The sequence below is a fragment of the Bolinopsis microptera genome, chromosome 8 (assembly GCF_026151205.1).
Source record: "Bolinopsis microptera isolate Bmic1 chromosome 8, MBARI_Bmic_1.0, whole genome shotgun sequence".
Classification (NCBI taxonomy): Eukaryota; Metazoa; Ctenophora; class Tentaculata; order Lobata; family Bolinopsidae; genus Bolinopsis; species Bolinopsis microptera.
In genome coordinates this window covers 8187686-8202122 of record NC_087079.1, presented here as the reverse complement: position 1 = coordinate 8202122, position 14437 = coordinate 8187686, and the positions used below count along the sequence as shown (strand labels likewise).

The window sequence follows — 14437 nt, the reverse complement described above, 5'->3', positions numbered from 1 at the left end:
GGAAGTATGGGTCACGTGGCTAATGTCCAGAACTTCTGAACACGCTATTTTTTTTTTGGTTTACCAATATCCTTAAACTTCAACATGAACGTGTCCATTTACGATTTCGTATCATTTTGTGACGATGTTTACATCAACTGCCCTATACTTCAATCAACTGTATCCGTGTATCGTCCTCATATAGAGTTTTCCCGCCTTCCAAACCAAAATCAGATATAAATGATTTCGGAAATTCACCCAGAATTTCAAATTCCATATAATGTGACAGAATTTACATCATTTCCCAATAGCCAAGTGCATGTATTTGTTAACTTTTCAAAACTACATATTTTAGGGCTATGATTGGCAGAAGAACAATCAAATAATGAGTTGAAAGGGTTTTGAGGACACCTCACAATAGAAAAGAGGTCTCGTATTCTGAGTGTGACAAAGTTTACGAAATGTTGCCCTAAAGCCGTTCGATCACTGCCCTTTAGGCCTACATTGTATCATAATTGTTAGATTGACCTAATCTACTATATTTTAGACCAAAAAATGCTAATTGGGCAGCTATGGTAAACAATGTCACAAAAATGTGACATTTTTTACATAATAGTGCCTAAAAGCAATACATTTTATTTTTGAACAGTGCATATGGGAGTATTGGTCACGTGGCTAATGTTCAGAACTTATGAACACGTTAGATTAATATATGTTAAAATTAAAGCACTATCGTCAAAAACGCTGTTTTAGAAATTTACCAATTTCCTCAAACTTCAATGAACGTGTCCATACACTTTTATTTGGTATTTTAATACTAGCTAGTTTCAAAGAATTGATATCAAATTTAGATGGTTACCATGGCCTGGGTACCTGGTACATTCCATGAAACCTGTAGCTGTATCTTGACAACACGTCAGTCAAAAAAGTAGCCATTCTTTCAGGATTCTGACCCGATTAAATCATAGATAAAATCCAGAGTCATAAAATTAAATTCTGTGCACTCGTCCATATAAGTACTTCACGGAAGCTGTCTTCACACCATAGCTTGGTTTATTTTCAGGATACAGAGACTCCCGGTGAGCTGTTTGAAGCTCCAAGATCACCGTCTGAAGACTCAAACCGTAGTTCGTTCTCTCCTCTTGAATGGTGTGTACTGTGTGTAGTGTGTACTGTGTGTATTGTGTAGTGTGTACTGTGTGTATGAATTATGATCCAGAGCCAATAAGTTCTAGTTATAGGAGTTCAATTGAAAAAGTAATATGAAATTGGGTATCTGATATATTGAGTTGTTAGTTCTGTTCCGATTCAGGGCGCAGTATTCACACCGACTGGTCCCCTCCCTGGAATCCAACCTCCGGGACAGAATCCTGAATTTCCGGGACGAAGCTTGGAACGAGTACCAGAACCTGGTGGTAAAGTGTTCAGAGGAGAAGGTGACATTGTCGGTGATAACACTGGCTAAGGGGCTGTTAGCACCAGGTGACAGGAGGTGGGAGGAGTGCACTAGACATCTGAGGCAGATGACGGGGCTAGAGATGGTGCAACACAAGGCACCTGATATAGGTACATCTTCTTTTAACAGGGTCACACTTGACGTAATGACTAGTCCAACTAGCTCTATCATGCAGGCTGCATTGGTCAGGCTACATATTTCAGAAGATATTAAGCTTGAAGGGACAACTTCTACTTATTCAATCCGAATTATTCCTAACAACCCAACAGTCGGCAGATAATGAATTGATATCATAAATTAATTATCACGTTCGAAATGGACGTTTACTGTAATAGTTTAACATTTAGGAAAGGGAGTTCAAGACAACCCGTTCTCATCCGAAAGCTGTGATAAACTGGAAAGTAAAGTCTCAAAGTTTTACGACACCACGCTCCAGTACAGGTACAATCAGGACAAAAGGTTTCGCGTTTCTCGAATCATCTGGTACTAAATATTTGGTATACAAACGACTCGAATAGTTTGATTATACTGACAATAGTTTTTCAAAAATTCATTTTATTGATTAAGTTCATGGTATTGGTATGATTCAACAATGAACCTCCTGCTCGGTACCACTAAATACACACCCCGTTAGAGACATAGCAAAGAAGAATCCAGGAGAGAAGATGAGATTGAGTACAGGAGTTGCTATAGTCCGTCCTAGAACTGACTGTTGGATGTCTTACGAGGAGTACTTAGCTTTGACCGCGTTAGTTGGCTATTACGTACCTGTTCACTTTTAACCACATTTCATACGCATCATGGTGCCGTTAAAGATAACAACTTTGATTTAATGTTTTGTGAATCATGTCCGTTTCTGGAAAAGATAGGTTACTGCTATTATTTTATCCATTTAAAATTGTCATGATCAATTAATTCTTCCATAAAATTATATTTTTCTCCAGGAATGTGCGAACGAAATTCCGCTGGGTTTACGGTACACACGAACCTTGGTGCGGGCACTTGCTGGACAAGATACGACTGTGCATGCCAATGGAACTATCCCGCAATGGAGCAGTCTCTTTGTTCAATATCACGGGTCCTGATAATTATAAAGATTTGGCTGGAATAAAAAGGTACGCATACCTGCCTTTATTATTAAGTTTAAAGATATCTGTAAAAATGAATAAATTATGTGTTTTCCTTCGTGTCCAAATACAACATATTTAAATAGATTAATATTACAGCAATGTGTCTTTCAACGTGTAACAAAACTTTTATTTTTCAGAGGTTCTGGATACTCAACGAACCCAGGCGGTTATCATCAGAGTGGTACTAAAGTCAGACAAAACTTACTTTAATTTGCCATTATCAGCAATTATATGGTTTATTATAATGCCATAAATTAAATGAGTTATAGATTATGTATAAGACTGTGTGTTCAAGTTATGATACATATTTGATAAATGGTCAATGATGCGTTGTGAATTTTTAACATAGATGCAAAATTAGATAATACAATTTTAATGTGATTTCATTTGATTTTGATTAGTTTGAGATTTTAGGTTTTTAGACATTGTAAATATATCACAAAGTTTGATTAAAGAAAGGGTTACAATGTTTGTCTTTTATATTGTCTCGGGTTTATTCAATAGAAAAGATGAGTTTAATCTTGCTCAGATCGAATTCGTAACAGAATATCAATAATTTCGTTCACTGGCTGGCTTAGTTAATTTAGATATTGGAGGATGATAGTTACTCTGACCAGAAGGTTGAAAAGGAAGCATAAACTTTCGTGTTTGGTTCCAACTTAACATCCATGGTAAATAGTCAAAAGTGAGTCATCAAGTACATACCAGGAACATAATGTTGCCATGGTTACGAACCATGCAGGAAAGCATATCCAATGTGCGTGGGACGCCAAGTCGAATGAGTTTTTTGCAGACCAGTCAGCGCAAAATGCCGCGCACGAGCATTGCATGCATATATCATACCGGATCGATTGACCATCACCATGCATGCGGAGTGCTTCAAACCACGTACATCAGGGTGTCCGAATTATTGGAGTGTTCGAAACGTTATATTTATTTCAGTCGATAGGACACATCGAAGAATTCAGGGAAGTACCTTGGAAGTCAAGTTATGATCGATTTTGAAGACTTCACGCAATTTTAGCGCGTCAATAATTATGAGATTCTACTGTTATGTCTACGCACGTGATTTCAGTTTTCAGGCTGAATTTTGAAACTCTCTTGGATGCATGGTAGGGCCAGAGGTATTTCATCTGCAATATATACGTAAGAGGATTCTCCAAACGCATTCTGCAGTTTGCTACCTATCACACAGAATAGAATCTGTTGGCATGGGATTTTCGCCAATGGATTCATCCCACATCCACACGGAATGTTCTCCTTAGCAACAATGGATAACTAGGACCCTTTACTAATCTCTCCACGATAAGGATCAAGGCGAAGGAGTTCGACGGAAGAAACAAATTAATAGGAATTAATCAGTTATAAACTTTCAGGTGGACTAAGCCGTTGACTGCGTGACCCACCCCGACCCTGTGGCTGTATAATTATGGTCTCAACTAAGATTAGCTGGTAGTAAGATCAGGAGTGTCTTGCCCTCATTATGGTTCCAGGATCGTTTACCAATGTAAAGCAGTGAGGGGAGCTGCACGGCAAGATCCATGATTTAAGTATGCAATAGCTAATAAGCAGACTATGATGATGCTCAATTATGTCATATAGTATTTAGTTTACTGTCTGACAATTGCCACGTTTTAAGGACGCTACTTATTTCTACAAACATTAAAAATGCGTGTCCGTGGTAGCGCTAAATGTTGAAAGCGCCTGTACTTTGCACATCTCTGCGATCATAAAGTGGAAGTTGTAAGCATTAGTTCAACGCCGCGCTCTTTATTTGGCGGTACCAGAACACGAGTTTCAAGAAAAAACAAGACTGTTACATAGTAATATAGTTATTATTATATGGTAATTAAAAATAAAAGAAATAAATAGCTATTGAACGAACATGATGATTCAGTTATAAAATACGATTGGCGCAGCCAATCATCTTCAATAAAAATGGCCGAAGTAAAGATTGGGACAATCTAGCCTTCAGAAGCAGAAGTCATAATCTGGAAAATTCCGCGACAAATCAATAACTAAGTGTGGCCATAATAGCTACACAATCAGTTCCTCAATCAGCTTGAGGACTAATATTCTGTATCAGGGTAATATTGTCCCCCTTTATCAGGATTCTACCAACGCTTTTCCTCTCTCCCCTTTTTATATGAACCTCCTCAGCATCGTCCAGTACAAGGTTCATATACTCGTCAAATCCAATCACGTGACCTTCAATTCTGAGGTTCTTCTGATCGAATAACCACATCTGAATACGAGATCTGTTCTGCAAGAATCTGAAGATAAGGTTGATGGGTTGCACCATGAGCTTCTGGACTTTCTGTTGACCACCACCACGGAACGCCATATTTACTCTCTAAAATTGGTAAAAATTATTTATTTTAAAGGTAAATTTACAGAAATCTTTTGGAATTGGATGAGTGGGTCGGAGTGCTGCATCAAACATTTTTACCGCTTTACCGCCGATGAATATCAACATCAGACGATTCATCTTGCTGAAATAGAATAGCCACTTCTTTCATAATAGAACAACTTTATCAGCACATTCGAAGATTTTAAAATAATGAAAGTTTTAAAATAATCGATGTAGCACCCACCCCACTTTTTAGGATTAAAACCACACTGTAATTTATTGTTAAAAGATATAATTCAAAATAAACAATCGCAATTTATACAATCGATTATAATACAAAATCTAAAATTTGTCTAGATACTTTTATTTTAATGAAAAGAAATCTGAAAAAGTGGAAAAGGGCCAGGAAAGGTAGGCCATAACGTGAACAGCAAACTTAAATTGCGGTTCAAAATAATCTCTTCAATTCAAAACGTGTCTGATCTTACTCCGTAAGCTTCAGTTTTTTATAACAACAAAAAAAATCAATGTACAATAATACCTCTAAAACCGAAACATTCGCCTGAGATAATTATCAGATTTGTCCCACTTCTCCGAGCCCCTCTCTCCCCTAGCCTCTAACAACAAAATCCCCTTCTCACTTAAATCAAACAAACAAGACCTGGTAATAGATCTACAATCATCCATTGCCACCTGCTGTAACTCCTTACACGACTCAACAATCCTTCTTACTGACCCGTCGTTTACACGCCAACAGCTTGTAACTTTCAGGATCCGCAACTTACTGCAATGAACCAACAAGTTTAAAGATTCATCCGTCACCTTGTAGCACTTGTCAATGTTCAAACATTCCAGATTGTCTTTGAAAAAGGTAGCGCAGTCAGTAACTGCCTCATCGTTGGTGTACCAGGTGCCTGCTAGGGATATGGCACGGAGTGGCGCGTGTGCTAAACTGACAAAACACTGTGGTCTAATGTTCCGGCACCAGTTTGCTACTAAAACTTCTAGTTTGGCTAGTGGATACGAGTTTTCGTTCTCAGAAGAAGCATCATGGTCGATCTTAAAACCCTCGGGACCTATGTTTGAACATTTGCTTATATTCAATATTTTTAGCTCATAGTTACTGTTTAAGAAGGACTTCAAGACTTTGTTACTAACTGCATTTGACATATCGGACAAATCTAAATTCCTTAAATTCCCAGTTTTTGGAGCAAGCATCAGCAAATGTCGCTCTTTCAAAGACTTTCGAAACTTCTCAGTTATACTAATATGAGTGGCATACGCTAAATGAGAGTCGACAAGTTCATAGAAAGTGTGACAGGTAGAAAAGAGTTGGTGCAAGGTACCAAGATCAAGGTAAGGCAGAATATGGTCGTGTAATATATCCCAATTTAAGTAATTCAGGATTCCTGGAATTTGCTGCTTCATGATTTCACCGACCAAGATCAATCATAGAACCCAAATGCTGTTGAAGATTACAGAGCACAGTTTTTAAAGAGTCTCAGCATGATAGTGGAAGAACAGTTTATCTCAAATCTTGTCCCTTGAAAATTAATTTGGTTGTCAGTAATCTATGATGAATGTCACCAAGAAATGAAGTTTTAAAACTTGTTTGAAATTATCATGAATCAAACGAATGCGACTGTTGGAAAGAATATAAATTTAAATTAAATAGAGTAAATCAAATTAAATAATCAAATAAACTTAACTCAAAAGCAGCCCTAAAAGAAAATGAAAATTCTAACCTTTTTCTGCCTTAAAGCTAAATCAACTTCATCGATAAACTCTTGACATAGTCCCCAATAATCCCATCTAGTCTCAATCGCTATCAGAATCAGAACTGATATCCAGATCCTGACTCAACATGTTCATAATAGCATCACCAGAAGACCCTCCTTCCTCCTTGACATCCGGCTCTCCCAGAGGAGTGATCAACATTCCAGAACCACCGAGGTCGAGCTGTGGCTCAGGTTTTACCGGTACAAATCCTCCGGAGTCTGAACTATCGTTAGAACTATCTGAGTCTGATGCGCTATCAGACTCTGATGATAAATTACCAGAGGCGGCGAGTAAAGTAGATGGTTTTAATCGCTTTACTTTTTGTTCGGTGTCAGATAATTCTGGCTTTGTATTGTATTCTGGTTTGATAGGATTGTTAGGCAGCATTTTGGGCGAGGGTGGTTTGGGGACATGTAATTCATAGTCTCTGGGTTGAGCAGTGGGTTGAGCATAGTCTCTAGGCTGAGAAGTGGTGGTCATAATATTAACTGGCGATAAGGTTTCTTTGGGTGTGAAAGTGGTTGGAACGGGTGATACTTGGTCTTTTGGTTGTAAACCTGAAGGTACAGGGGAAACTCTGTCCTTAGCTTGCATAGCTGCAGGAACGGGCGAGGCTCTCTCGCCTTCCTCTAAGGGGAGCTGGTTTCTTACGGCTGGTTTCTTACGTACGCTCCGATGTTTCTTTACTCTTATCATATTACTTACTTTCTCCAAATAAATAGTGTTTGTAGCTTTGTCCACGATCAGAAAACAATCTTTAGGAGTTTGCTGTTTGTTTCCCTTAAACTCTGAACTCTCATCAGTGTCCTTGTGAGGAAGGAGCACAGTAACACCGTTACCTCCTTCAACCTGCATCTGGCCGGGCTGTGAGGGGTCGATGGAGGCAGGTTTAAAGTCATATTGTACAGCGTGTATGAGGTCTGTGGGGATCTGGTCCCAGGTGGAACCTAGTTTTACGTTGTAAGTTACCCCGGGTACTAACCCAATACCTCCACTCAACATTCTGTTCATTCTGTAGTGATATTGGTGTTATATGAGAGAGAGAAATGCGAAGTTCAGACGTATGTTATATTTGACAATTAATGACGAACTTGAAAGAATTTATATATCTATTTATCTAGTCTGGGATCGTAATTTGTAAGTCACTTTTAACTAATCTGAATCAGTAATAAACAGTAAAACGCAGAACAATTTGAGTAAGGCAGAAGCATACTATGTATTTGTAACTGGAGTGATAAGCTTCTTATCACCAACATTAACCAAGAGGGAGCAAATATCGACATATTTTTAATCAAAACAGTATCAAATTAATAAATTAAATCCGCTCGAGGTCCATGGAGTTATCATATATTAAAAATAAGAGATCGTGAACTAAATCTTAAGGACAAATAACCGCCATGTCTGAATATTCCACATGATCATTTATTCATTATTAGATGATATAAATAAAAACTAGCTCAGCTGGAAAACGTTAAGAAATAAAATGCTGACAGGGGTGAGTCAATTGCAAAGACGTCACTACTCAGTCAAGATGAGTGCCCTACCTGATTTTAAATTTCATTAACGAAACTGCTTTAAGTTTAAAACTGCTTCACATATATTGTACGCTACTGTCCTGTTACTACTAAATTTTTATAATTTATCAACTTACTGTTATTTAGATTAGTCAACTGTTGAACTTTTCGTTTTCATCCTTGACTGAAGAGCTGTGGTCCAAAGATCTACATTACAAAGATAATATTATAACGACACAGACATTTTATTACAAGACAAAATTGTTGAACAACATTTCACAACACTCTGTCGTAAACTAATTTTAATAGATATGTATAGATTTAAGAACGATATCTACTTTTTCCTGAGTCAGGCAAGGATCAAAGCGTTTGGCCGGATAAATAATGCCTTAAGATATAAATGTTAAAAATGAATAAATTAATAGTGGGAGTTAATAGAACTTAAGTTCTTGTGCAACAAGCCTAACACATAATCACATTATAAACGAATCAAAAATTACCTACTTCAATTCTTAAGCTCCCGTATAATATATTATAATATAGAGGATGAAAGGTTGTTTACAATATTATGATTTTTCTAGTTAATTCATAATTCTCCTTCATCACACTACCGTTGACCATGAACCAACTTCTAACAATCAATATCAGTTTTGTTAGACCCATGTAAGACCAAGGCCTTATATGCACGAAAATTCATGTAGCCTAAGTATTTATATTGTATCGTATGCCTACATATGAGGGAAATGCCCCTGAAAGCCCCGGTAAAAATTATCAAGACCCTCCGTTATCATAATTATGACTTTGATTAGATCGACCAGAGTTGGAGTCCTTGTTTGAGTGATAAGATTCTGATTGTTGAGATCGCTTGTTGTTGTTGCTGCCATATTGTTGAGTAGGAGGATAATACTGTGAGTTATCAGGGGGGCCACTCTGGGGGCCGCCTGGAGGGCCTCGAGGAGGGCCTTGAGGGGGGCCTTGAGGTGGACCACCTTGAGCGGGAGCACCTTGGGGTGGTCCTTGGGGTGGTCCTTGGGGTGGTCCTTGGGGTGGTCCTCCTTGGCCTTGGCCAGGTGGGCCTCCTTGTGGACCGTAGTACATACCACCCTGCTGTCCACCGAATCCTTGCTGGCTGTATTGCTGTCCACCAAACTGCTGCTGTTGGTTCTGTTGACTGGGGTCCATATACTGGTAGTATTGGCTATAATACTGGTTCCAGTAATTCTGGACATACTGATTATAATTCTGGTGCTGACCGTATCCCTGATTGTATCCACCCTCGAACTGTTGTGGGGTACCACCTGGAGCCGCATTATTTCCAGTGTATTCTTTCCCCCAGAAACATTTAATATAAGTTTCACGTAGGGCATGGCCATGTAGTTTACAAATGCACATAGCAGCTTCTTCATGAGTAGCCATGCGGATGAAAGCGTACCGTTTGTCAGCAAACAACTTGACGTCCACAATTGTACCATGTTCGTTAACAAGTTCTCGTAAATCTGTATCAGATACTTGCTCTGGCAAATTACCAAAATAAACAGTTGTATTTGTGGGTGTTGATGAACCAAGGGCATCAGAGTAAGAGATCTGTTTAAAACCAGGTCCCTTGCCAGCTGAAGTGGTTTCACCATCACCAGGACCCTTGCGGGACGCCCAGTTAGTTCTAATTTGACGGCTACCAATGAATTGTCCACTCATATCTTCAATAGCTTTTTCTGCTTCAGTACGATTACTGAATGAGAGAAATGCAAATCCTTTAGATTTTCCTGTGTTGTTATCCTTCATGATGCGCACTGAAGTTATTTTACCAAATGATTGAAATGCTTTTGCTAAATCAGTAGCCTGAATTTCTGGACTTAGATCCCCAACAAAAATATGATAGTCGTTTGATAAGTCCCTCTTTTGATTAGTCTTATTGGTGGCAAATCTTACAACGATATTCTTGTCGAATATCCTTCTCTCATTCATAGCTGCTCGGGCATGGTCAGCGTCTTCCCGCTTTTTGAATTCAACAAAAGCATAAGGGTCCTGCCCGGGAGTTTCAGGGAAAACTTTACACGATGATATGTCTCCATATTTGGAAAAAAGTTCTGATAGAAGCTCCTCAGAAACTTTTGGATGTAAGTGTCCTACATACAGGCTCTTGGGGGCATTTTGATCATCATAAAATTCTATGTCTCCGAACGACATGACATGTATGTAACTTCTACCTGAAGCTAAAATAGATGTTAATAAAGAACAAAAAGATTTAAGGATTTGTAAGTTGATTGAATTACTTTCCATCGAGCATACAAGTGTGCACACTGCAAAGGATAGAAACGATAAGTTAAGTCTATCAAACGCAATAATATTAAATGAAAAAGAAAAATTCTGAAAGATCTCAATTCTTGCAAGGATACCCTTCAGTACACGTACAGGGGGTAATAAACAGTAGCTCCTTACAAAAATTCAAACAATATACACATAATATAATAATGACGGATGACCCTATAGAAAAATTCAATAAAAGTCTGAGTAAATTTTATAAAACCCTTTAAGTAGCAAAAGTAGCCAATCCATTGTACTGGCACTAAATTTATATCTAAATCTGCTATTTTAACTGCTCTACCACTTTTCATCCCTCTTTCTCCTCTTAGAAAAAGCGATAGTATTAGATTAGATTAAAATGTATTGAACCAGGATACTGAAAGTTAAACATTAATCGATCTGATAATTTGTAATCACGATGGAATGGTAGCATGCGAGCAAAACAGTTCAAAAATTTTTTAAAAAAATCACATAACAGTAGATTTAAGTATTAGAATTATTATAATTTCCTCGTCATCTCTTCACTAAAATATGAAGTCAACAAAAAAAGGTTAAGGTGGTTTCTTTTCGTTATACAATGTATTTAATAATAATAATAATAATAATTACCAATTATTATTGGCAATTACCGATTGCCAAGGTTTGATGCCTAGGCAGTCGAGACCTCTTATTGAGACCCGATATAATAATAATTCTATACTGTTACATGATTTAAAAATTATGGCCCCTTATTGTGGGCAGAGTATGTCTTTATTTAAGTGTCCTGATTTAAAAATCATCTGAGTGACTGCATTAAAATAATTTAAGGAGAGTACCATAAAAAAGTTAAAACAAAAGGAGTAACAACTAGAACATACTTATATTAATATCAACATTAGAACAAAATACAGTCACCTAATTCTCTTCTCCTACGGTTGAGTATAGAGGAACCATCTTTGGCGTGTATTAGGGACTTAGACCATTACAAATACCCTGCTGTAAGTTTGCAAGGTATGTGGACTAAGTGGGTCGAGAGTACTATTTAAGTTAAAACATACAACTGAATAAACCAACCTTAAAATTCGGATGTAATCTACAAATTAATAAACAAGAAAAAAACAATTTCAAGAAAACAACAATTTTATTTAGTATCAATTAAAGCAAACATAAATATATTTTATATATAACTAGCAGGACCTTTTTACCAGATATCTTAGGGGACTTGGAGTAGAAAGAGAATGGATAGAAGGTATATACCTAATACAAAAATACGTCAAAAAGAATCCAGGGTGATACAGGATCGGAGAGTGCAGACCGTAAAGTTTACGCACCCACCCTTGCCTCCTAAATTCTTGGTTGGGTAGGCATTTATGCGAACTTGGTCGTTTATACTCCAAGTCCCTTTGTTAAAAATTAATAAAATTTATCTCAGGAGTTAACCTTATTCAACAATAATAATATCAATATCAATTTATCGCATAAATTTAACTATCGAATACAGGTTTGATTATCGAATATAGGTTCGATTATCAAATATAGGTTCGATCTGATATAAATTTGTAAAATAAAATATTTAATTATTAAAAACATTACATCAAGTGGTTAAAAATGGATCTGAAAGCTTATCAGTTTATAGTTCAATCATGATAGTAATATTAGGTGTGTGCTGCTGCATGTGCAATTTAATTACTGCAATTTAAAATTGGTTGGAGTCCAGGTATCTTTTAAGTCAGCTGCCTGTGATTGTACTAATAGTGCTTTGGTTCTCAATTTTATCAAGTTAATGGAAGTTTCTAGGCAATTGCTTGAAGTTAAAATTTTTTTATGAACTGTGTTCCAAAGCTTGGCTGCATTAAACAAAAAGGTATTTGATTTATTTAGAAGAATAACAGTTAGACTCGTTGCACGGTTTGAAATGTTGATGGCCTCATAAAGGGAGTAGGGGCAGTGGTACTTGATAATCTTAGAGAATTCTAAAATGCAGTGATATTTGTACAAGTTTTGAGCCGTTAGAATTTTTAGTCTATTAAAAATGGGTTTTGTATGCTCCTTTTCAAAGTGTTTATGGTCTAATTTTTGCATACCATACGGTCTAGTACGTGCACATGTTGATTGTTTATCTAAATATGAGTCGAGATCACCAAAAAGGATCCTTACACAGTGCTTCTGTGTGATAAAAAGACTGTCATTTGATCGTTCTTTAAGGACAACGCCCCAAACACTTATACCATAACTGAGATGTGATTCAAAGAGAGCATAATATATTTTCAAATATAGTTCACCAGGTATCGAGTGTCGAATTCTACAGATTGCACCAGTCATGGACCGAAGTTTTTTACGAATGTAGTGCATATGGGCAGCCCAGTTTAACTTACTATCTATAACAATACCTAGGAAACTGATGAAACTTATTTGTGCTAGAAAGTGCTACTGCTATTTAAAACTAATAAACTACCTCCAACAACACAACGCTTGCACGGACAGACAGATGCTCAAAGGCATAAAGAGTAAGGAAGCTGATGAAATAATGACTAAGTTATTTGACAAGTGGATTGCTATTTTCGGAAGACCTGGACTCATTTTGTCAGATAATGGTGGTGAGTTCAATAATGAAAAGTTTCTGGAAATGTGTGCTGTATTGAATATCAAGGTTAGAACTACCCCAGCGGAGTCTCCTTTCTGCAATGGTACGGTAGAAAGACACAACGGTTTGTTGTCAGAAATGATAGAGGCAGTTCTCAATGACACTAACTGTAACATAGACATCGCTATCTCGTGGGCGATTAATGCTAAGAACTCACTAGCTAATGTTTATGGTTTTAGTCCACATCAACTAGTGTTTGGTCGCAATCCTGAAATACCCGGAGTTTTACAGAACACAGATCATCTTCCCGCACTTAATGACGAAACCAGCAGTAAGATTCTTGCCGACCATCTTAATGCTCTAGCAGCAGCTCGGAGCAGTTTTATCAAGTTGGAGAACACTAGTAAGTTCAAGAGAGTGTTACAGGAACGAGTACAAGATGCAGCATGGAATCATCAGTACGTGAGTGGAGATCAGGTGTATTATAAGAGGACTAAAGTGAAAGGACCTTGGTTAGGACCAGCGACAGTTGTTGGCCACTTAGCAAACCAAGTACTTCTCAAAGACGGAGGTTCACTGATAAGGATACACCCATGTAAGATTGTCTTGAAGTCATCAGCTGACAATCAGGTAGAGCAGGGACAAGAACCTACGAAGGTTGATAACAGTTCACAGACACCAACAAAGTGTCATCAATCTGGAAGAACCAATCATGCAGCAGAGAGGAAGGTCTGTCGTGTTTTAGAGAAGAATATTGCATCGCCATGGTCACTAAGTGATGATGAAAGTGATCAAGGGGAGGAGTTAGAAACATTCAGTGGAGGTGACAATGAGAGTGTACAATTTGCCAGAAATTGAGCCAGATAGTGTGCTAGAGGAACATGGAGCTGTGAGCTCAGTTTCAGGGAGCGTGAATCAAGTCAGTGAGCCAGAAAGTGAGACAGAATTAGAGTCAGATGACCATGGAATTGTAAGTTCAGTTGCAGGGAGCGTAAATCAGTCGAATTGGGAAAGTGTGTGTCAAGCCGGATCAGGCGTGAAGAAAAAAGTGAAGAAAAATGACATTATCAGGTTTAAATCCTCGGAGAGTGATGAATGGAATAATGCCTTGGTGATAGGTAGAGCCGGGAAACCTAAAGGAAAGAACAAAGATCTGTATAATGTACGACTGGACGAGTCAAACGGTGAACCCGTATCAGTTGATTTGGGAAACTGTGTACAAGTGGAGAGGAGTGTTCAAGAAACGGTATTATTTTTTCAAGAAAATGAAGAAATAATATTCCTAACTTCCCGATTACCTGACGAGGAAAAAGTGAAGAGGGCAAAAGAAGTAGAACTACAAAAGTTCAACGAGTATAATGT

At 37.7% G+C, this 14437-nt stretch overlaps 4 protein-coding genes across 6 annotated transcripts in view; 2 read left to right on the top strand and 2 right to left on the bottom strand.

The window, feature by feature from the left end:
• LOC134819188 (uncharacterized) overlaps window positions 1-3032 on the top strand; it is a 36189-nt gene extending 33157 nt beyond the window's left edge. For all 3 annotated transcript variants that reach the window (XM_063828983.1, XM_063828984.1, XM_063828982.1), the window contains 6 exons: window positions 1043-1128; window positions 1292-1545; window positions 1783-1876; window positions 2070-2183; window positions 2380-2550; window positions 2703-3032. In XM_063828983.1, the coding sequence (XP_063685053.1) occupies window positions 1043-1128; window positions 1292-1545; window positions 1783-1876; window positions 2070-2183; window positions 2380-2550; window positions 2703-2775 (792 nt within the window). In that variant the 3' untranslated portion in view covers window positions 2776-3032. The remainder of the gene's footprint in view (window positions 1-1042; window positions 1129-1291; window positions 1546-1782; window positions 1877-2069; window positions 2184-2379; window positions 2551-2702) is intronic.
• Window positions 3033-6110: 3078 nt separating this feature from the next.
• Window positions 6111-7723, bottom strand: LOC134819190 (ELL-associated factor 1-like). The gene is made up of 2 exons (XM_063828985.1): window positions 6661-7723; window positions 6111-6458 (listed from the first exon to the last, which is right to left on the bottom strand). The coding sequence occupies exon 1, from the start codon at window positions 7703-7705 to the stop codon at window positions 6734-6736; it is 972 nt and encodes a 323-aa protein (XP_063685055.1). The 5' UTR covers window positions 7706-7723; the 3' UTR covers window positions 6111-6458; window positions 6661-6733.
• Window positions 7724-7883: 160 nt separating this feature from the next.
• LOC134819117 (nucleolysin TIAR-like) lies at window positions 7884-10433 on the bottom strand. The gene has a single exon (XM_063828889.1). It carries the CDS (start codon window positions 10393-10395, stop codon window positions 8980-8982), a length of 1416 nt encoding a protein of 471 aa, XP_063684959.1. The 5' UTR covers window positions 10396-10433; the 3' UTR covers window positions 7884-8979.
• Window positions 10434-13018: 2585 nt separating this feature from the next.
• On the top strand, window positions 13019-13820 carry LOC134820128 (uncharacterized). The gene is made up of 2 exons (XM_063830351.1): window positions 13019-13627; window positions 13710-13820. Exons 1-2 carry the CDS (start codon window positions 13019-13021, stop codon window positions 13818-13820), a joined length of 720 nt encoding a protein of 239 aa, XP_063686421.1.
• The last annotated feature ends 617 nt before the right edge of the window (window positions 13821-14437 follow it).